The 23,648-nt window shown below is 44.1% G+C and overlaps 1 protein-coding gene and 1 long non-coding RNA gene across 3 annotated transcripts in view; one reads left to right on the top strand and one right to left on the bottom strand.

Moving 5' to 3' along the window:
- The first annotated feature begins 545 nt into the window (after positions 1–545).
- Positions 546–14,833, top strand: LOC310828136. The gene is made up of 3 exons (XR_014556711.1): positions 546–1,165; positions 7,240–7,532; positions 11,826–14,833. It is a non-coding gene; the product is annotated as an uncharacterized lncRNA (long non-coding RNA).
- The window catches only part of PRTFDC1 (phosphoribosyl transferase domain containing 1), a 49,635-nt gene continuing 38,042 nt past the window's right edge, over positions 12,056–23,648 (bottom strand). Inside the window, exons 5-9 of one of the 2 annotated variants that reach the window (XM_083705137.1) lie at positions 20,503–20,520; positions 19,597–19,679; positions 18,696–18,742; positions 17,676–17,752; positions 12,056–12,259 (exon numbers count right to left, since the gene is read on the bottom strand). In XM_083705137.1, the coding sequence (XP_083561263.1) occupies positions 12,203–12,259; positions 17,676–17,752; positions 18,696–18,742; positions 19,597–19,679; positions 20,503–20,520 (282 nt within the window). In that variant the 3' untranslated portion in view covers positions 12,056–12,202. Of the gene's footprint in view, positions 12,260–14,253; positions 17,211–17,675; positions 17,753–18,695; positions 18,743–19,596; positions 19,680–20,502; positions 20,521–23,648 lie in introns of those variants that run through there. The other variant, XM_083705136.1, reaches the window with a different exon arrangement.

Raw genomic sequence — 23,648 nt, 5'->3', positions numbered from 1 at the left:
GGGCCAAACACACACAAAAAGTGGAGCTGGAGGAGCTATCTCTCCCATTAGAGCCAATGGGAGAAGACTACAAATACCAGGTTTTATACTGACAGAGCTCTTTCATTAGGGACGCGGGTGGCGCTGTGGGTTAAACCACACAGCCTAGGACTTGCTGATCAGAAGGTGAGCAGTTCGAATCCCCGCGACAGGGTGAGCTCCCATTGCTCGGTCCCTGCTCCTGCCAACCTAGCAGTTTGAAAGCACAAAGTTCAAGTAGATAAATAGGCACCGCTCTGGCGGGAAGGTAAATGGTGTTTCCGTGCGCTGCTCTGGTTCGCCTAAGCAGTTTAGTCATGCTGGCCACATGACCCGGAAGCTGTATGCCAGCTCCCTTGGCCAATAAAGCGAGATGAGCGCCACAACCCCAGAGTCGGTCACAACTGGACCTAATGGTCAGGGGTCCCTTTACCTTTACCTTCACCTTTACCTAGCTCTTTCATTTATTTATAAAAGTACTTCTGTGCCACTATAATGGCAGTGAACAATGTGCAAAGTTAAATACATGAACTCAGCTGTGTATGTGAGCCTATGGAAATGTTCTGCCTGTGTTGTGTTTGCTCTGTGATGATTCTTACATGCAAATGTTGAAACTCAGTAACACAGTAGTGTGTTGCGACTCGAGAATCACATGTGTGCATGAACCAGTCCATTTAATCAGCTGGGGAAGCACATCAGATGTACTTCAGAATCAAAGCAACACATTTTCCAGACACCCCTGCTGCAGAGCGACACAGAAAGTTGTTTCTAAAAATGCTTCTGCGATGTCACTTGGAAACAGGTTGCAGTTGGGGAACATTTGCTGTCCCTGCCAACTCCTTGCATTTAAGCAGGATCACTGATGAGATACAGCTGCAGGGTGGAGGCCTTTTTAGACGCTCCAGATTCGATTGCCAAATATAATGAAAGAAGGATGACTTCCAGCTGATTGTTGATTTTAATGCGACAGAGTTTTGCAATGTGAATATTTCAGAGGCCTTGAAACTGGACTGCAGGAGCACCAAAAGCAGAACAGAGGCCACTAGGAAGGAACAACTTGAGGCAAAAATTCAGGAGGAGGGCAGCGGTGTAACAAACATAGTCTGCAAAATGCTGACATGAAGATGAACAGCACAGGTATGGACATGTGAGCAGGAGAAGGATAAGGTGGGAGAGGAAGAGAAGGAAGATCAAGTTTACTTTAAATCTGGCTTCTAAAATGGCACATTCTGAATCGGCTTCACTGTATCAGGCAGCTTTCTTTGTGTATCACAAATAGGAAAAGCCAAATCTGTCAACTTTGGTTTCTCTTAGTTTCTCATTTTTCCAATTTTAAATTCACTTCTTATATTCCCACATGTTCAATATTTGTCTTTTTAAAAGTCCTTCTGAGAATTCATCACCATCTGAGTCAGAATTTCTTTCTCTCTCTCTCTGTATATGTATAAAATTTATCCTAATACACACATTTTTGCAAAGCAATTTCTCCCAATAAAATGTATTTTTGTATGTTATTCCGCTAATAAGTGCATTTTTATGCACCCCTGAATATATGTGTTTTTGTACCTTTTTTGTTTTGCTGGAGAACTGGATTGCAAAGTTCTGGGAAGGGCAAATTCTGAAGGATGGCTTTGTTTTGGTTCGGATATTGCTTCAGAAAGTGCATATTAGCTGCATTTGTCTTAAAATGAGAATTGAACCAATTTTTCAAAGTAAAAGCTAAGGTTTTCAGGAAGCTGAATTTCATGGTCAAACCATGTTGCATCCTACATAACATTCATACATAGGAAAATATACTAAGTCAGACCACTGGTCCATGTAGCTCAGCACTTGTCTGCTTTGCCTTGCCCAGCTCTTCAAGGTTTCAGGCAAGGTTCTCTCCTGGTCTCACCTGGAGATGCTGGGGATTGACATTCAAATTCAAGTGTTACTTGCCCTTCCTCCCAAAGGAGATCACAGCAACAACCAACCAAGTAGTAAAAGTAATGCTTGTTGTTGTTGTTTAGTTGTTTAGTCATTTAGTCGTGTCTGACTCTTCGTGACCCCATCGACCAGAGCACGCCAGGCACTCCTGTCTTCCCCTGCCTCCCGCAGTTTCGTCAAATTCATGTTGGTAGTTTCGAGAACATTGTCCAACCATCTCGTCCTCTGTTGTCCCTTTCTCCTTGTGCCCTCAATCTTTCCCAACATCAGGGTCTTTTCTACTGAGTCATTTCTTCTCATGAGGTGGCCAAAGTATTGGAGCCTCGGCTTCACGATCTGTCCTTCCAGTGAGCACTCAGGGCTGATTTCCTGAAGAATGGATAGGTTTGATCTTCTTGCAGTCCATGGGACTCTCAAGAGTCTCCTCCAGCACCATAATTCAAAAGCATCAATTATTCAGCAATCAGCCTTCTTTATGGTCCAGCTCTCACTTCCATACATCACTACTGGGAAAACCATAGCTTTAACTTTACAGATTTTTGTCAGCAAGGTGATGTCTCTGCTTTTTAAGATTCTGTCTAGGTTTGTCATTGCTTTTCTTCCAAGAAGCAGGCACCTTTTAATTTCATGACTGCTGTAATCATGATCTGCAGTGATCATGGAGCCCAAGAAGGCAAAATTTCTCATTGCCTCCATTCCTTCCCCTTCTTTTTGCCAGGATGTGATGGGACCAGTGGCCATGATCTTAGTTTTTTTGATGTTGAGCTTCAGACCATATTTTGAACTCTCCTCTAACACTGAAAAACAGGAACATCTAAAAACTAGTAGAGCAGATCTGTTGAACAATTCAGAAACAATTTTTTGCTTTAGGGTGGACACTACTTTGACAGTGTCCAAAGCGGTTTCTCCCTTTAAAAAAAGAAGCTCTTTCTGCAAGGAAGGCAGCATTCAGGCCAGAGTGCCAAGATAAGGTAAACCAATACCACACAAGGAACAGAAGGCAGTTGCTGCTGACTGCCAGCTTGAGTCTTGCTGAAGGAAACAGACGAAACATAAAGGGCTCCTATTATTCCTTTTCATTTCTTCACTTCTTCCACAATCTGATCCTAGCTTAGTAAATGAGGCCCTGCGCACCTAGCATGGTGGTCAGATAACGGCTTCCCTTTCCACATATTAAATCTAGGTTGGCGAAACATGCGCACCCAAACAACTCAAGACCAGTTTTAATCCATAGTTTCAGATCCGGGTTTGGTGCCTGATTGCAAACCATGGTTTATCAATCTGGATATCATGACAAACTGTGGTTGGCCTTTGCAGATCATGATTAGGCATTATGATGGAACTGGCCCTATGTCAGAGACAACAAACAGCACCTAATGTTGCACCTGTGTAGCCTGACATTTTATTATGGGACAATGTGCACATACATATTCATCATTTGACTGTGGAAAACACTGTTGACTTGTATATGCCACTGACTGAAATGCTGCTGGGATCTGCAGTTGAATCTTACTTCAGTACTGATTGCTCTTACCTGTTCCAGCACTTGCCGCATGAGGCAGTCACTTTACTCTGCCTAACAGTAGGGCCATTCTTGGGGGTGATGATCCCTTAGCCCATTGCTACCTCCCTTGCCATACTTCCGTTTGCAGTCTGTCACTCAGTGCAATTTCTCCTCAGCCAGGCTCTAATACTATATTAATGGGTCATGGTAGAGTAATAATAATAATTTAATAATAATTTATTATTTATACCCCACCCATCTGGCTGGGCTTCTCCAGCCACTCTGGGCGGCTAAGTTAAGCTTTGTCTCCAGTTATTATCGGTTAGAGCGAGGACACTTTAGCTTGTTATTATGGCTACATTCACTTTCCAATACAGTTGTAGGTTAACCTATTTGAGGATAAATGGCCTCTTCTTCTGAGCCTACAAAAGTGAGTAACCCTGCCTTATATTAAAGAAGAACTTAACAGATACCAAAAGTGAGCAGAGCTGGAAGAAAAACATGTGGGAGGGGGTGGTTGAGGACAAATGCACAGGGTAAAGTGACAGGCAGAGGGAGGGTTTGACTTCCCACATGCCTTGTAGTTGCTGCTGCTTATTTTACATTATCCAGCAACCATTTTTCAGGTGATTCATGCTTTCTCACATTTAGAAGCCCGGCCCTGCAGTTCTCCTATGTTGTTGGGCCCTAAGATGACATTTTCACTCAATGCTGTATGCTGTGCCATGAATGTTCCAGAAACCTTTTATCAGAGAACAGCTGCTTCATTAAAATCCTAGACTTGCTGGTTTCTTTCTTCTCAATGCTAGTCAGCCAAATCTTATATAATATATCACACAAACTTCCACTATGGCATGACTGCCTCATAGCTGTCCTAGACTAAGCAAGAGGGGCAATTTCCTAATTCATTTATTTTCTGGCACTTGACAATTGCAATTTTGGGGGAGGTGTCGTGGGTGTCTAGGAAGGTCCCAGCTCCTTCCTTCTCCTAATTCCAGACTCACCTGCTGGGCTCCACAGTGTGCTTTGAAAACACGGGACAATCTCCTGATTTCTGGAGCAGGTTTGCATTTATTTCCACTGAGGCTGCTATCAATCAGCGTGAAGCAGAAGACCCTATTGCAGAACACACAATACTGGGGCTTGATCAGTAAGCATCATATTAGCATTTCAACCTGTCCCTGGAGGGATGAGCACTTTTGCAGCTGCAGGTTTGGCAGCCCATTCTCAACTGGCCCTTGAATGAGGCATATTATTTCATTTCAGAATAAAGGAAATTGCGACTGAAAGGAGCTTTTACATCATCAAGCAGTCGAGCTCGCATGCTCCCTGCTCGCTCCCCCGCCATGACCTCCCCAGGTCCAATCACTTCAAAACTGCCCTCCACTTTCTTAATTCTCCCGTTCTTTGTCTCATCCAGTTGAAATGACTCGGGCTATGGATCCCCCACTATTTCCCTCGGGAAATTAGTTCACAGTCTAGTAGTCCTCACTGTCAGGATTTTTTTTTCTTTCTTTCTTCCAGATATTTGGCCTCCCAACACATTTTTCCTTTGTCCATATTCAGCTCATTATTTCTGCTGAATCCTCCTGGTACTGTATCCTTGACCATTCCTGTCTCTCTCCTTTATAGCTCCTCCATTCACTTGCTCTTCATAAAAACCTGCCAGCTTTGGTGTTTATTTATCATTCTTACCATTTACGTGAAGAAGTGACACGGGGGGACAGTCATATAGGATAGCTGGGTCCTTTGTCTGGAAATATTTCCTAGTCTGAGCCACTGATGGGAAAGGGGAAATCTTACGATTGTTCAGTCATTAAATCCAGGCCCACTTAAATGGGCAAATGTCATCCCTTGCCACCTCCAGAATGATTATAGAGGATATCTGGGCAGCTGTCCCACTATTTGAGCCCTCCCCTGTAGTTGCTTCCTGAGTACTCCCGCAATTGGATGCTGTTTCCTGTACCTTTCACCTAGGCCCCATCTGCACTATAAATCTAAAGCATCATCATACCACTTTTAAACAGTCATGGCTTTCCCTAAATAATCCTGGGAGTTCATTAAGGGTGCTGAGAGTTGCTAAGAGCCTCCCCCCAACCCCCCCCTCTCAGAACCACAATTGCCAGAGTTCCCTAGAAAGAGGTATTAATTGTTGCACCACTCTGGAAATTGTAACTGTGAGGGGGACCCCTCACAACACGCAGGATCCTGAACAGACTACAGTACCCAGTATTCTTTGCAGGGAAGCCATGGCTGTTTCAAGTGGTGTGATGCTGATTTAAACATATAAAAGTGTGCAGATGGGGCCTTGGGTGAAGAAATCTTCCACATGAGTTTTAATCAGTTTATAAATATCAAATTATAAATGTTAGTATCTGAGGAAGATAAAAGATGCTATGGAGCCCTATCAGGTTTCACATGCACTTGGCCCTTGCTGACAGAAAGCATGGCTTGTTTGTGTGAATTTGAACAGGTCAGAATCTTAGCATCTGAGGCACAGCTTTCATTATCCTCTCAGGCTCCGTAACAGACGTTCTTTGCTGGCCATCAGCTGTAGACTGATCAGAGGTGCAAATGCCAAGGCTGATTCTGTTCGGGAAGGGATGGTAGTAGAATGGATCTGAAGCATGTGAGTGCACAGAGGACAGAAGGGGCTCAGCCAGGGATTGTGAAAGCACCATGGGTTATTTCCCTCGCCTTCCATTCTCCTGTCACTGTGCCACTATGTGTCATGTACATAATCTTCTATAAACTGCCCCCAGATGCCTTCATAATCCCCCAGCCAATCTCTGGGTTTAAAGACCATCCTTTCACTATTGTGAAACTCTTTCATTTCTTCAATCCACATTTGGTTTATTTTCCCTTCTAGATAGAAGTATCCCAGCAGTTCCTAATTTACACTTTCCATGATTTTCACATGTGGCGCACCCATATAATATGAGAGAGGGAGGGTGCATTTTCTGGGATAACTTTTTAACTTCCTATCTCTTTACTGAAAATCAGAGAAAGAAATGTATCTTAAAGGGAACTCACAGTACTGTATATACTCATTCCAACCTCAAATTTGCCATATGTACCACCTTTCTTCAAAAAGGATTAGACCAGGGATGAGGAACCAGTGACCACTGGTCAGGATGATGGGAGTTGGAGACCAACAATATCAGGTTGCCCTTCCCTGCATTAGCAGGTTTTCTATCAACCTGGTGGACTCTTAGATGGTAGATTATGGGAAGCCATGGCCATGAACTTTCCCCCGTCTTTCCTGAAGTAGAGGAAGACTGGATTCATAGCCTAGGCTGTGCCTCAGACCAGTGCGTTATCAGTGCTTCCTCGATATTTTGCATGGGCATGCGTTTTTCTAATCTAACCTGGAATGCTACATTCATAAAATAGTTAATTTCTACCAGCAGAAGGGAAAATGTTTATTATGTGATCATGACACATAAAGTGGGGGATAGTTGTATGAAGACCCAAGAGTCCCTGCATTTCTCAAAAGTTGATTATAGAGTCATCATGTTACTGTGGAACCCGAGATACAAAATAGTTTGAGAGCTTCCCAAGGGCTGTGCAGGAACTGCCTTATGTATTTAGAGTTCACTATAGGAGGTGTGGGGGTTCATAATTGGCGAGTACATGCAGGTCCTGATATCTACCTGCTTGTTATGTGAAAATTCACTTATCCAAACAAAGAATTATGCCCAAACCTCACTATACATTCTACAGATATCTGAACAGCCTGCGTTTCACTTACCTCTTTAATTCTTGTTTGTTTGTGCTTCGCCGGTTGGTGGCAGCCATTTGGGGGCAGAAACCAGGCAAGGAGGGAGGAAGCAAGATCAGAAGAATCAGAGGGCAGGAGAGATTGGACAAATCACAGAGCAGGAGACATCAGACAAATCAGGTTTTTCCTTTGTCTCTCCTTGGCTAGTTGGCTGTCACTGTTTCAGGAAGAAACCATTGAAAAAGTGAGGTGATAGATCAGAAAAATCCCGGATTGAAAATGTGCCCATAGAAATCAATGAAAATCCTAGACTCTTTATGTGAACGCTTGCCTGACGAACAATTTCCAGGGAGCACGTTGTGTTTGGTAAGCAGGACCCCTAGCGTGTTCCATTTTTACTTTGTGCTTGTTCTTTGATCTTGCTGTAAACCACCATGAAATCAATTTGGATGAAAGATAGCGTATAAATACCAAGCAGACTAATATTGTTGTTCGTGCTTGAAGAGAGGCCTTAATTCAGCTGCCTTTACCCTCTTGCCTACTCATGTGGCATGCCGGCCTCGCCGGCTGCCAATTTCTCTGGTAACAGCTTGCAAGGTTTAGAGAGAGAGAGTACCTTGCAGATGGCACTGCGCAAGGATCCTAGAGTGGCTCCTTTTCCAGAGCGGCTTTCATTTGCCCAATATGGCAATTGTCACCAAGAAAAAGCTGCTCCAGACCAACACTGTTTTGGTGACATATTTCCAGTCAGTGCCTTTTTAGTGATAGATTAGCATATGCTCTTGCGGCTTTAAATCAACAAAGAAACAGAATCCTTGCAGTAGTGGCCCTGAAGTTGAAAGTGCGTCTGTGATCATCCCACACTATATTTCTCCTAGGTCTGCTTGCTCTGCTATCTGGAAAGAATGCATTTGCTTGGAAACCCTTCTATTTGACACTGCTGCTGCCACCCCCACTGCCATGGTCCGGTTCACGGGTGATCGAAGTTCTGGCAGGGGACATCAGGACCAGGGGCAAGATGGCGGGGTGGGAGCAGGAACAGGGGTCCAGAAGAATCATAGAATCATAGAGTTGGAAGAGACCACAAGGGCCATCGAGTCCAACCCCCTGCCAAGCAGGAAACACCATCAGAGCACTCCTGACATATGGTTGTCAAGCCTCTGCTTAAAGACCTCCAAAGGAGGAGACTCCGCCACACTCCTTGGCAGCAAATTCCACTGTCGAACAGCTCTTACTGTCAGGAGGTTCTTCCTAATGTTTAGGTGGAATCTTCTTTCTTGTAGTTTGGATTCATTGCTCCGTGTCCGCTTCTCTGGAGCAGCAGAAAACAACCTTTCTCCCTCCTCTATGTGACATCCTTTTATATATTTGAACATGGGTATCATATCACCCCTTAACCTCCTCTTCTCCAGGCTAAACATGCCCAGCTCCCTTAGCCGCTCCTCATAAGGCATCGTTTCCAGGCCTTTGACCATTTTGGTTGCCCTCCTCTGGACATGTTCCAGAGTCCGAGGGTCAGAGAGCCAGGAGTCAAGAAGCCAAGGGTCCGAGGGTCAGGAAGCCAAGGTTCAAGGATCAGGAAGCGAGAAGCTAAAGGCAGGAAGCGTGTTGCTGTGGCAAAGAGCCGAAGGGAAATGCTGACCTTATATCCCTTCCCAGCTCTTGCCACCAGGTGCTGTGAGTTACCAATTGGCCTCACCTGTGAGGCCACACCTTGCCTCTTCAGAACAAACTTAGGAAGGCCCCAGTCCTGCAAAGTCCTATTGGTCACAGGGCCTGGTTCCTGCATGCACACTTGACACCCACCCCTGGGGACAGGTCCATAGGCAGCTGCCTTATTCTGAGTTAGACCATTGTCCCAGATATCTCAGTATAGTTTTCACTGACTGGCAGCAGCTTTCCAGGGTTTCAGGCAGGGGACAGTCCTGGCCCTACCTGGAAATATCAGGTTTTGAACCTGGGACATCCTGCGTAACACTGAGCTATGGTTACAAGGCAACATCTTTGGGACAAACTTTGCCCAGAGTTTTCTGGCCATAAAACTCCCTGCCAGAAAGAGTGACTTCACCTTGCCTCAGGACAAGGTTGGAGAGCCGCCACGGGAGTCTAGGCAGTGCCAGAGAGTGAACTCATTGAATATTTCTGCATCTCTCTGGAGAGAGACAGCTTGGGCTATTTTGCGGCGGCAGCTCCACAAATGTATCCGGACTTCCTTCTCCCTTTCTGTGCAGGAAACACGTTCTTACTTCTGGTTCCGTTTACATAAATAGAAGTAAACACCCACCAATTTGAGACTTTGGCTCGTCTCCTTTTTGGATGTGGAGCCAGGTGTCCACTATATTAGGATTGGGCTAATATTCTGTGCTTGGATGTCCCAAGTGGACTCTGTTTAGGTCAAGTAGCCATTCCCTTTCATGTCAAGAATGCACTGGGCTACTGGATCAAGGCATGTGCTTGATGCTGGTAGAATGGCTCATCTGCGTGTCCAATAGCCAGGGAAGGCTTTCCAACCGAAGGCTCTATTTCATAGCAGATCTGTTGTCTCAGCTTTGGGAACAAAGCGTTTGGGCACACTGGTGGGTACAAAGAGTTCCTTGCTGAGTACTCAGCATGCCAGCAAGCCTTTCCACTCTGATCAAGCTGGACACAAACCAGAAGCCTCTTTTAAAATAATGAAAATTAAATTTCCATCTGCTTTCTCCGCTTCTTTCAGTCTGTAAAGTAGGTAAGAGAGCTGATAACTGTGTAAGGGTGGATCCACACCACACATTCGATAGCACACCCAATGCACATTTAAAGCACATGGTGACTACCTGGGAATGTCCCCCCCCCTCCCACAAAGCTAAATCTACCAGCACCCTTAACAAACTACAGTTCCCACAGAGTTCAGGGAAAGGCTGTAGCTCAGTGGCAAAGCATCGGCTTGGCGAGCAGAATGTTCCAATTTTCAATCCTGGCATCTCCAAGGAGGGCAGGGAGAGAACCCCGTCTGGAATCCTGGACATCCTTGGCCTATCAGTGTAGACCAGCGGTTCTCAACCTGTGGGTCCCCAGATGTTGTTGGACTACAACTCCCATCATCCCTGAGCTCTGGCCTTGCTAGCTAGGGGTGATGGGAGTTGTAGTTCAACAACATCTGGGGACCCACAGGTTGAGAAAGCCTGGTGTAGACAGTACTGTGCTGGATGAACCAATCACCTGACTCAATATAAGGCAGCTTCCTATGTTCACTGGATTCTTTGGGGAAAGTTGTGTGCTTTTAAGTGTGTGGTGCAGATGTCAGGGGAGATAACTTGGCAGGGAGGGACTAACAGCCACCAGTCCCCCTCCTATGCTGCCATTACCAGTAAGGGTTGTCCACTCATCAGACTCCAAGGCATCCTCCTCTTAGACCAATTTCCTCCTCCTAAATGATTGCCCCTTTTTTATTCTTGTAACAGCTCTGGATTAGATAGTTAGATACTGACTGGTCCAAGGTCACTGAGGTTCCTTTTATGCTAGAGCCCTTTGGGGAACAAAAGAACCTAGGAAGCCCTGATGAATCAGAGCAAAGGCCTATCAAGCATCCTGCTCTGACAGATGCCTATCAGAAGTTCACAGGCAGGGTAGGAGTGCAACAGCACTCACCCACTCATGAGCCCCACAACTGACATTCAGAGGCATCCTTGCTCTGACACTGGATGCAACATATAGCCATCATGACTCGCAGCCATTGGTAGTCATCTCCATGGATTTGTCTAACCCCATTTTAAAGCCTTATTATTATTATTATTATTACTATTACCGCTACTACTATTATTAATGCTGGCTACAGTAATTTCTGCTGCTGCTATTGATGTTCTTGTTGATAATAACGATGGTAATAATAATAATTAATAAATTGCATGCTACCGTTTGCACACCAAAGAAAAACGATGCAATTTCCCCAGAGTACCTTGCAGTGCTCTAATAACAACAGTGGCTTGAATTCAGAGTTTGATCTTCTTCACACATGCCGTATGTGCTCTTCTGCCCTGTTATTCGCACAGTGGGAACTGGTACAAGAGCATTTGTGCGTCGGGGTGGGGAGGCTCTTTCCAAGGATGCAACAGCTAAGGAGGAGGAGGAATCAAGAAATGAAACAGCATAGCCAAAGGGAAGTGCTTCCATTTGCTGCCAAGTTTCTCATTCATGTTCTCCCTTCTGTGGGGCACCTGCCATCATGGAGTTCCCTACTCTGCCTTCAGAGCTGCGGCAGACCCATGAATAAGGTTCACTAGCAGAGCAATCCTGTGGTTGAGTTACAGTTCCTGGCTGTGATGGGGATGCAGGCAAAAGGCCTGTGTGGTGCAGGAACAGAAACTTTACACCGTGCCAATGTAGTGATAACAGTAGCACTGACAGCAGGCTGTGCTGGCCAAATGCCTATGTTAGGCAGCGTTGATGGCATGGAGAGGAGCAGAACTTAATTGCTTTTGCCATGCATGTTTTCATCATGCATGCTGTCTGGGTTGGCAACATGCATGTACACGCTGTGCTGCGCATCTCTCAGCATTGTGGACACAAGTCACCAGTGTGTATTTATGCAAGACTTGCGGTGCCTATATGTTCTTATTGCAAAAGCTGCATGTATCCTATTGTGTTTGCAGTTATTTATTTATTTACTATTTCTCTTTTTAGAGCACCTTTCACCCCAGAAGATTCCATCATGTGCATGATTTGCATGCAAGCCTGTTGCATGTTGAGGAGCATGTCATCCTCGTTTATCAAAGACACCAAACAAAGTATTTTTTTAAATCAGAATTACAAGGCAGAATCGTGGGGAAAGGATACTTGGGACACAACATACAACAGTAGATCTGGACTGCTTTGTAGATTGAAGTTTCCCATTAAAAATATAGCCCTTAAACTGGTTATAAATATAGCTGTTTTGGATAGTGTTTGTTTTGTCATCCTCAGTCATTTTCTCCTGGATAGCTTTGGGATCCAGCCAACTGAAGGATGAATGAGTTGAATTAATTGTCGAAAGGGAACACTCCAAAATGCTGATGTCACTTTCATAGATGCAACAATCCTGCTTTTATCTTTGGGGGCAGGGTGTGGAAGGATGTCAGCTATTAGAGAGCAAGAGAGGGAAATCAGAGAAAACTGGATGGCTGCAAAAAACAGAGAAACATGTTGTCCATGGCGGTTTATAAAGAACATCCTCTCGCCTTATATAATCTGCCAGATGTTGTTAAATTGATTGGAAGAATAAACACCCTCCGACTAGTTCATGAGTCAAGAGATGCAACCATGATTGAAAAAGATCACTTGGCTCTGATGGTGACAGCATTTGGTAGGTCACTGGATACAAGTGACTCAAAGAGATCACGGGGACTAGGAATAAAATGTATAAACAGTTGTGATCTCCCCCACTTCACTTTATTTATTTCCCCCCATATTTTCTAAAACAACCATTAAAATAACTGTATGCAGTACATCAGACTAAAATGCAAGATGAAAATAAAAATATATATACAAACAAAGCAAAGATAGATTCCTCAATCAGTATTATCTGTACCATTAATCCAGTTGCTCGGCCCAGAGTCTGTGTCAGAGCTGGGTCATCACCCCTAAAACCCCACACGGTTTAGGACCCAAATACCTGTTAGGTCACTTTCTCCTGCATCAATTTGGCTAGTCCACTGAGATCACCACCCTGAGGTCTTTCTCAGGATGCCTGGTGTCGGGTGATAACAAGAGAAACTTTTCAGGGTTAGCGCCTTGCTTTTAAAATGTCCTTCCTAAGGAGGCTTGCCTGGTATCCTCATTGCTATCATTTAGCTGCCAAGCAAAACACCACTTTTCTCAGGTTTTTAAGAACCAATAATGCAAATGTGTTGTTTTTTATTTTGTGTTAAAATAAATTTGAATTATTTTTAAAGCCTGAGAGTTTCTGCATGGTGGAGAAACTGCCACCCTGTGAGGCGAGTAGCATTTCTTCTTTTTTCCTGCTGCAGTCAGGTTTTCAAAAATACAGTACAGTGGTGCCTTGGGTTACATACGCTTCAGGTTACATGCGCTTCAGGTTACAGACTCCGCTAACCCAGAAATATTACCTCGGGTTAAGAACTTTGCTTCAGGATGAGAACAGAAATTGCACGATGGCGGCGCAGTGGCAGCAGGAGGCCCCCATTGGCTAAAGTGGTGCTTCAGGTTAAGAACAGTTTCAGGTTAAGAACGGACCTCCAGAACGAATTAAGTACTTAACCTGAGGTACCACTGTATGTCCCTCCCACTAACTGCAACAGGGGGAAAATAAACTATGCCAGCTCCAGGTTTGGTGTAGCTTTTGCAGTTGGTCAGGGGAACAAGGATGTGTAGATTTCTGTGAGTCATCGCCTTCCCCAATGTGCCCTTGGAAGACACCATTTCAGGTTCCATCATGGGCCGTGTTTCTACCTACAGAACAGCAGTGGAGCTTGCTGCCACCACACCAGGGCATTCCTGACATTCCTCCTTTGCACAGAGATCTCCCTCTGCTCATTCATGGAGGAGGTGACTATCCATGCTTACTAGCTATTATGGTTATCCTCTGCCTCCACAGTTGGAGGCAGGAATGCTTCTTGAATACCAGTTGCAGGAATCCCAAGAGGGGAGAGGGCTCTTGTGTTTGTGTCCTGCTTGCAGGTTTCCCATAGGCATCTGGGTATCTGTGAGAATAGGAAGCTGGACTCACTGGACCATTGGCCTGAACTTGCATGCTCCTCCTATGTGAGGGAGATCTGTAGGATCCAATGAACCCAATGCCACTCCTTCTAGGGAGTTTAGGATTGATCTCTTAGACCAGGCACCACCAAATTCAGCCCTCCAGTTGTTTTGGGACTACAATTCCCATCATCCCTGACCACTGGTCGTGGTAGGTAGGGATGATGGGAGTTGTAGTCCCAAAAACAGCTGGAGGGCCGAGTTTGGGGATGCCTGTCTTAGACAGATAGCTGAGTGGAGATTGTTTTCTCTCACAAAGGAAACACGCAGAAAAATCTATCCTCAACCTCCCCATCTGTATATGCATAAACATGGGGCAGCGAGAGCAATTAATTACACAATGGTGGAAATCCCGTAGTTACTTCAGTTCATTTTATTCAGCTAGGGAAAATGTACAGGCCACAGCAGAGGTACACAGGAAATGTTTACATTGGTTTTCCCCAAAGCACTTGTGTACATCGTAAAGGCTTTTGTGGGGTGTGCAAATCTGTGCTGAAGAAGAGGCGATGGGAAATCGAAAGCAATCTCTAATATAGCAAAGCGCCCTTACTGTTTATTAGTGTAAAGGAAACTGCAGTCTAACAACAATAGGCCCCATGCTGTTGTGAACAAAGCTGCTTGCATTCGATTTTTATATTTTTGCACTGGCTTCCTTTAGGAAGTTATTGAGAGCAGCTTGTATATAGCACATAATGGCCTTCTTCCAATGACTGCAACAGGTAAATGAGAAAAATATATTTTGTAGATGATGGCAAAGGAAACGGGAAACCTCAAAAGCCCGGAAAGCTGAAGATGCTTTTAATATGGATTTGAGTTTTGCGACATGAAATGTTTCCTATCTTCAGAAAAGACTGTTTCCCCACCCCTGTATCAACACCCCCATATTCATATTCATAGATAGGTTAATTTCTTGTGAAAAAACAAGGATCATTAAGAGAGAGAGAAAACATTTGAGAAAGAATATATGCCATCTAGGCAACCCTTTGTACATGATTAGTTTCGGTTATGGAAATGTTCACTCATAGAGGGTCTTGGTTTTTTCCTCTAATCTATGACTTTCCTATGTTGTACACAAAGGATGCCATTTGGGAACCCAAGCTTGGCTGCTATTGTTTGGTTCCAATTAAAATTCAGTGTATTAAACACAGTTGAGTACATCCATGCATTCATGACACACCATCATCTCCCCTTGAAAGGTCAAATCAAAAGTGTCTCGCAAAGATTCATTAAGATTCAATGTTATTATACTGGAGCTCCATATGATTTTGGATGAATGGGTAACAAAGGCTGATCAGAAACACACCCATAAATACATTTACTGAAACCGACCCACTGGGGACTTTATAGATTCACATACCTTGGTGACTCTGCAGTGTGGGACTAGATATGAATTAAAACCAGTTACCTTCCTAGGAAACACATTCCTAGGAAATACAAATGGCTTAAAGCATGCTTAGTCAAAAAAATAAGTCCTTCCATGCTCAATGAAATTTACTCCCTAGCAAGTTGTACTTAGGACTGTAGCCCTAGAACAATGAATCACATATGAGTGACTCTACACAACTAATTCCTTATTTCGGATATTGTGACATATCGGTATATTGCGATGTTTCGCTGGCAATATATCATGAAGTTGAAAACCAGATATCACCCTAGCCCTAGCCACTGGGTGACTTAGGGACAGTCTATATTGTTCAGCCTAGTCTAGCTCACAGGGTCACTGTGAGGATTAATGGGAGTAGAGGAAAACCATTTACACTAGTTCCTGCTCCACGGGCAGCACCAGCTTTGCGGATGTCAACTGATCAGGGATCAATCAATGTGTACTCCTGGGAGAACCAGCACACCGTTAACATAATGTATATTTGATGTTTCTTGAATGTGATGAATGATTCAAGAATCTTGTTATCCCGCAAAACAGAACCTTACTGACAACAAAACTCAAGATACAGGAAATGAGCCGAGCTACCTTTTATAGGTTTGCCCAGGGCAACTGAGTGTGGCCATGATGAACAGACAGATTAATTTAGAGCACGATTATTATATAGTCTGCACTTTTGCATGCCACTGTAAGCCTCCTGAAAGCCAGTGTGGCATAGTGGTTAGAGTGTTGTCCTAGGACCTAGGAGACCAGGGTTCAAATCCCCACTCAGCCTCAAAGTTCGCTGGGTGAGTCTGAGGCCAGTACATTCTCCCTCAGCCTAAGCTACTTCACAAGGTTCTTGTGAGGATAATGGGGAACATTTTCCAGCCTACTAGGGGCCTTATTCCCTTTTGGAGGAACCTTCCAAGGGCCACATGCTTGTGATGGGTGGAGCCAGAAGCCAAACTGAACGGAGCAACAATGTGCATTTTACTTCTGTAGAGCAGACTAGTTCTTTATGCATACTCACACTCCCCCCTTGTTTTCCATCCAGGCAAAAATGAAGCATTATCAGAGTTCAAGGGCACATTCCAGGCAGGCGAAAACACTTGCGTGCAAAGAACTGCTAATACATTTGCAAAGCTAAGCAGGGTCAGGCATGGCTCCAAACTGGATGGTAGACCACATGTTGAGATTGCTGTGTTGCATGGGGTTGGACTAGATGACCCTCGGGGTACCTTCCAACTCTATAATTCTATGATTCTAAGAGCTAGTGAGGGGGGTGAACTGCGGAAAGAGGGTGTGGCTTGCAGAAAGTCCCAAGGAGCCGACAAAGGTGTCTGGTCCCAGGGCCTGCAGTTCCCCACCTCTGATATACACTGAGCTTCTTCAAGAAAGCTTTAAAAGAAGGGCTCAGAAGAAGGCACAGATAGGTTACTGGAGAGAACTGGAAGCAACAAGATGCACCATTGGGAGGCACAAAGCTGCGGATCCTTGCAGAATGGCTTTGTGAATAGCGCAGCTGCCCTCACTATCTTCACAAAGAAGATTGGAGCAAGGTAAGGGATAATCAAGCCAACAAATAAATGCCACATCACTTACTATCTCATAGTAACTAATTATAGTCATAACTGATTATAATGAATTAACTAATTAGTTGCTAACTTATAACACTAAATTATATATAGAGAGAGAGAGATCATGACTTCTCGGTCTTTGCCTTGTCCAAGTTCTGCTACAAAGGAGATGAAGGTGGCTGACTGCAGTAAAGTCTCTTTTCCCCCTTAGAAAGAAGGGGCCACTTTTTAGTCCAGGCTGAATGGGACGGATGTCAGTTCAATTGTTCTTCAGGAGATGCTTCAAGGGGACTGTCAGTTTTCCAGTTCAGACCAGCCGGTTATTCCTTAGACTCTGTATTTGGCTTTGCCATGGTTATTGATAACACATATGTGCTGAAACGAAAAGTTTTAACATCACAACCCACAAAGTCAACCAACAGCGTTTATGGAGGAGCCACATTCTGCACTCTGATCACTCCAGTGTGCTGTGTCGAGTGACAGAAATAAATCACATTCTCCCACTGACAGAAATAACGCTGCAAGTATGAGTGCTGGAAAAGGTGTTTATCTTATGTAATGGATATTTCCATTCTCCTCAGAGCTGCGTGGAGAGCAGAGCATGAGCCCAAGGCTTCCCGCAGCTAAGCTATGGTTTAGCATTATTCATGAAGCAAACCATTGTACATGAAGGCAGGCAGGATAAGGATTTAAAAACACCATGCGCTGCAGAAGTAGGGTACATTTTTTTTACTGTTAGCCACAGAAGAGGAAACCCAGTTCTAGACTGGCTGGGTTTCAAAGTCATAGTTTATAAAAGTGTGTGTTTTTTTCAGGAGGCAAAGAGTGGGAGACACTTACATTTAGATCTCTGAAGTACTCATTGTAGTCTAAAGCATAGCCCACCACAAATAAATTTGGAATTTCAAATCCATAATCTGGAAGAGAGAGAGGGCAAAATGTCTGTATTGTTAAAAATACAAACTCTGACACTTCCTTTATATAATAGTTCACTGACCTGGAAATTGTATACAAGAGCCAAATCTCAGTGTCTGTGAGTTTGAGGCTCTGAGATGGGAACACTTTACTGAAGCTGAAGCAGAGCTGTCTAGATGTACCCAATTAGGCTATATAAAGGACCACAATTCTGTCTAAAAGGAATCCTGTTAGCTAATATTGAGGGGGGGGGGGGAGAAATATAGAGCTTGCTAACTACAGCTCTTACCCAAACAGAGTTATGTCCCCAGGGAAGTTAACTCCCAAATGATTTTTCTGACAGCTTCAAGGAACAATCAGCAGTTGTCTGCAGCTGGAATACAGTTGGACAACGTATGACTTTGAAGCCACAGTGTGTTGTATCTTGGCCAACAGACATGCTAAGGGCATTTGTTAAAAATGAGATTTATATACTGTCCTTCATTATAAGATCTCAGATCTCAGAATAAAATGCAGGGTGTTGCAAGGAACACCTACTGGGCAACTTTTAAACTTATCTGAAGCTGGTGTTAAAGTGCCACAATTTAACCCCAAACACTCTTGGAAACAGAAGTGCTGTGAAGGTTGCAAGGTCAAGCTTGTGATTCTTGACAGCGGCACAACTCTGAAATCGGTTTTAAAAGGTGGTCATTTCCCACAATGTCTCTCATACATGTCTATAATGAAATAGGGACAGTGGAGGGGAAGCTGTCCCCCCCCCCCAATTGATAGTTCTGATCAAGGTGGCACTTCCATTGTTTAGACGCTATTCCTAGCATCACTTTTGAACAACACCCCAAGGACCGGGTGTGTTACGTCTTGCCTATTTAATGAAAACAGGAACAATGGAACATTTTAGCTACTTCACAATCAGGAAGCAAAGAAAATCCACAGGAGAGCACTTACAGTCCGGTCTGTATCCATTAGGCTGAGATGTTCTTTTCACCAGCAAACTATCATTAAATAAATAACAAAAATGTGTTTTTTTATTGTAAACATTTTAAAAAGCTGGGTTTGTTCACATAACTCCTGAACATTTTAGCTTGGTTGGATGTATTCTTCTGTCCCCATCTCTCATTTCCTAAAAGCCTGTACAACTTGCAGCCTGCTAAGCCTGGTGCCCCTCTAAATGTTGTTGGACACCAACTCTCAACAGCCATAGTCAGCGTGGCCAATGGACAAGGATGATGGGAGTTGTAGTCTAACAACATCTGGAGGGTACCATGTCCTAACGTTAAGCTGAACCACAGCCCAACAGCCATATATTATGGCCTCCCAGGTCAGATAATTGTACATCAAGCTCAATATTATCCACTATTTTGATTATGGTCCTTGCTTGAGAACCAACCCCATTCCCCGTTTTGACACTCCAAAAACAGGTAGCAAAAACAAGAGATACATTGAGCCTCTGATGGGTAACCATGCATGGCTGGTGAGGTCTGTTTAGCTTGGCAAACTCTCCACCTCACCCCAATTTCAGCAGAAGAGTAAATGAGTGCACTTCCCCTCCATCGGAGATGTCTGAAGACTCATCAAGGGCAAACCCAAAAGGATTTCCTTTCCCCTCCCCTTATCAGCTGAGTCAGCTGCCTCTGCCATCCTCCCATAGAGAAAGAGACAAGCTTCTGAGCAGTAGCCTGCACAGTAGCCTCTACATGTTGTTGGACTACCATTCCCATCATTCCCGACCATTGACTGTGCTGGCTGTGGCTGATGGGACTAGTAGTCCAAAACATCTGGAGGGCACCACACTATCGAAGGCTGCTCCACCCATTGAGATGTGGTCCCTCCCAAATACTACACTTACCTTGCCACCTTGACCATCTTGGGCTTGCATTTTTCAATTTTGCTGAGGAGAGCTCTCATTGTTCTTCCGGTTCCAATGATATCCTTTGCAAAGCATAGAAGCATAGAGCTGTAGAGTTGGAAGGGACCCCCGAGAGTCATCTAGTCTAACCTCCTGCAAATGAAGGAATCCTGCCCACAGCCCCTGAGTGGGCTCGAACCACCATCCTTCTGGTTAACAGCCAGACGCACAGACCCATTGCACCACAGGAGAATGAAAGGTAAAAGGAGGCCGGTGTGTGTGTGTGTGTGTGTGGAGTTGGGGCATTTATTTATTTATAAAAGTATTTATATGCTGTCTACTCATATAAAATATCACGGTGGTACACAACAATATGTGCAAGTACAATAAAACACCATTAAAGACAATTCAAAATAATTTTCACAGGAAGTTGAAAGTGCAGTAAGAAGGAATAAAGTTTAAACCAGCTGAGCCTTTGTAAGATGGGGGACAAATTAAAGTCTTCCTCCAAATGATCTCAGCGATCAAGCTGGGATATAAGGACTTGTGTGAGCCTTAAGGCATCCTGGACCCAAGTTGTTCAGGGCTTCGTATATTAACACAAGAGCCTTGAAACTGACCTGGTTAGCTAATAGCTGGAAAGTTCTGCAACATCAACACCATTTTATTATTTTAATTTCTGGGGGGAGGAGGGGAGGAATTAGCCTCTTTTGGGTCTTTTTCATAGTCCAAAATAAAAGGTGTCACAGCTTTTAGCTAAACGGCTTTCGAAAAGCACTAGCAAGGTTTTTGTTGACTTCATGGGATTCTTTGTATATCTGCACCTACATACATTAAGTGTTACAAGACGTACTGTAACCAAAAGGACCACCACCCATTTTAGCCAATCCAAATAGATGAACTTACCTCCACAATTAATACGTTCTGAAACACAAACAAACAAGGGGGAGAAAAAGAAATTTGGTTAGGCAGGAGAACAAAGTGAATCGACAGCAAACCACTAGCAGAACGGGAGTCCATGTCCTCTGGGTCTTCTCCAGGATGAGGTGGAAAAGGGAGATCTGATGATGGAGAGCTGCAAGGGTGGCCCCGGCTAAGCCAACCAACCAAGTACTGGGAGCAAGGAGAGTCTCTGTCCCTGGCAGACAACAAGGGGACTCTCCCTGCTTCTGCCCTATACCTGCAGCTCTGACCCAGTTCTTTCTTTCTTGCAGTGAGAGGTGACTTGGTCTCCTACCAGGGAAGGAGAGAGGGAAGTAAACGGGAATAGTTTCATTCCCACCAGCACAGCACACACACTCTGTATGCAGAACTTTGAAGGCCCAAACCCTGGCCTCTCCAGCTAAGAAACAACATGGCTGGGAAAGTGCCACTGCTTAGAGCTGTGTCATGAAAGAGCAGCCAACACATAGGGCTAGGTAGACCAATAGCTCAGTTCAGTATAACTGTTTCATACATAGGTCCGCCAACTGGCAAGCATTAAGAACGATGGCCTGGCAACTTTGTGCGTGTGTGTGTGTTATATTTACAGGGATTGGCAGGGGGTGAGAAACATGTGGCCAACCAGTTATTGTTGGACTCCAACTCCCATCCTTCCTGGCCGTTGGCCATGCTGACTGGGGCTGATGGGAACTGGAGTTCAACAGCATCAGGAGGGCCACAGGTCCATCATCTCTGCCAGCAGGAATATACACAGCTTCTAGGCAGGGCTCTGTTCCCTGAACCGCCAAATTCTTCTAGGCTCTGTCTACGTTCCTGCTCCAATGTAAGCTACCAGGTTCTTGCATGTTGTATTTTTGGACTGACAGGCCTTTCCCAATGAGGTCCACCTGAGATCTTTCACTTCCCTCGGAAAGTTATCCATAATTTTCAGGATGCCAGAACACAAGTATTGCTGAACCTGCTGTTATGTTGAGTCTCCATTTGCCTCTTCCATCTTCTCAGCCCCTCTCTCATGCAGTCTTGGTGGTGAGTCCTGGAAGACCTGCTCCCGGCCTTGCATGCTTTCCCCATCTGGCTTAGGAGGGTGGGGCCCTGACTCCAGCTGCAGAAGCTGAGACTGCTGAACAGACTCTTGGGTTGAGGGATTGTTTAGAGGACTGGGGGAGGAGGTGCTGTTATTGATATTATTTTTTTGATACCTTTATTTTAATCTTATTATGATTTATGTGGAAATTGTTAAATTTGGTTGTGAACTTTTTGAGGTATCATTTATTGCTTAATACTACTTTTGTTATGCTTGTAATGATGTACGTTTTTTCTTATTGTAAGCAAGCTTGAACTATGGAAAGGTTGCATACAAATAAAATTAGGTATGTATGTATGTATGTATGTATGTATGTATGTCTGGACTTCTGATCTATCTTTGCACACCTAACCTCTCTTAAAGGAAATGCCTCATCTCAACAGTTCAGTTTTATTTCCGTATTTGCCAAAGGCCATAGCGGGAATGCAAAAATACAATACATTGAACAATTAATAACGGAACCTGTTATCTTGCAAGTGTTTTACAATGGACAAGAGGCAAGCCAACTCAAAATAGCATTACGAGATTTAGATAATGCTAAGGCATAAGTTGCTGAGCAGAGTAATATTCTTGACATCTGTTTGCTAACCCCCCCAAAAATCTATCTTTTGAAGGTCTGGCCACTATTTCCTTACTTGACAGCAGCTGGGGAAGAATTTTGTTTCTTATTTGATATGAGAACTGGGCAACTGAAAAGAGACTATACAAAATCCTCAGGATCCTGATGTACTCTGATTGACAATAGGCTTGTATTAGTCTTGCTAGAATGTCTCCAAGCAACTAGCTTCAGAACCTTACTGTGTACTTGAGATCTCCCAAATACTACTTAAACAATATTGAATAAATATTTAAATGCATTACTTTTATTGAACTGCCTTGGATGAGTGGGGAAAGTTAAGTCTTTGCTATTGCAAATTCTTAGGTGAACCATCTTCATCCCAATGTTTGCAGTTTTCTAAATCCTTCCTGTTTTACTTCTGTGGCTCTCCAGATGTTGGGATGACAACCTCAACTGCCCCTGACCACTGGCTCTGCTGGCTGATGGGAGTTGGTGCCCAACATCTGGAGGCTCCAGGTTACCCACCCCTGCTTGACCCACTCTATATCTCAAATTCAACGGCCCTATAACGTAAGCCAGCAATACCATCTCAATATTACTGGTGGGGGTTTAAGAATGGCTCGTCAATGCGTTCTTCAAATGGTGCAAGCCCCTAAGCTTCTCAAGGCCAGGTAGTATGAGACATCCCTGAAAAGGAGGACCTCACACCATGAACAGTCCCAATGAAACCAGCACACACTTGCAGTGTATGACATCAGTTAAAGTAAATTGTGACCTTGGAATGGCACAGTCCAACTTTCCATCGCTAACAGCCAAGAACTATCAGCACAAGGGTTATTTTGGTGGATCATCATCTTATCTATCATGCCATATGGAAGTCTTCAATTAACTACAGCTTCATCTCAAGCAAGAAAATATGGTTTCCAGCTCCACAACAAACCAGATGTTCATTCTGATGTTATTTAGATCCTAGCTTGTTTTAAACCTGATAATCCTGTCTTGGATAAAATGGGAAACTATGGCTAACAACTCCCTGGTTTAACTGCAGCATCCCAGGAAAGGCAGAAGAGTCTGTGATCATACGTACAAGTTTATTCAATTCAGTATCTTGGCTCGTTAAACTGAGATAGGATCATTTGAATTAGGTCATTACCTTCCAAACCTGTTTACATGCTACTGATGTGACTTACACGGTGAAATGTGACCTGTAATAGCTGCAAATACTCAAGCCATGAGATAATAATACTGCAATATTAGCAAATGGGGTAGGATTAGCTAATGAAATATTTCTAAAGAGAAACATAAAATTGTAGAGTTGGAAAGGACCACAAGGGTAGAGACATTAATACATAGCAGTGAATACTTCAGAAGTGGTTTTCTGTCTTCCAGATGGCCAGACATATATTTTCTATTCGTTTCAAGCTTCTTTCCACAGGAAATCAACCTGCAGCCAATGACAGGCTCATG

This window comes from Podarcis gaigeae (genome assembly GCF_964106915.1).
Source record: "Podarcis gaigeae genome assembly, chromosome: 12".
Classification (NCBI taxonomy): Eukaryota; Metazoa; Chordata; class Lepidosauria; order Squamata; family Lacertidae; genus Podarcis; species Podarcis gaigeae.
This window is presented reverse-complemented; position numbering and strand designations above follow the sequence as displayed.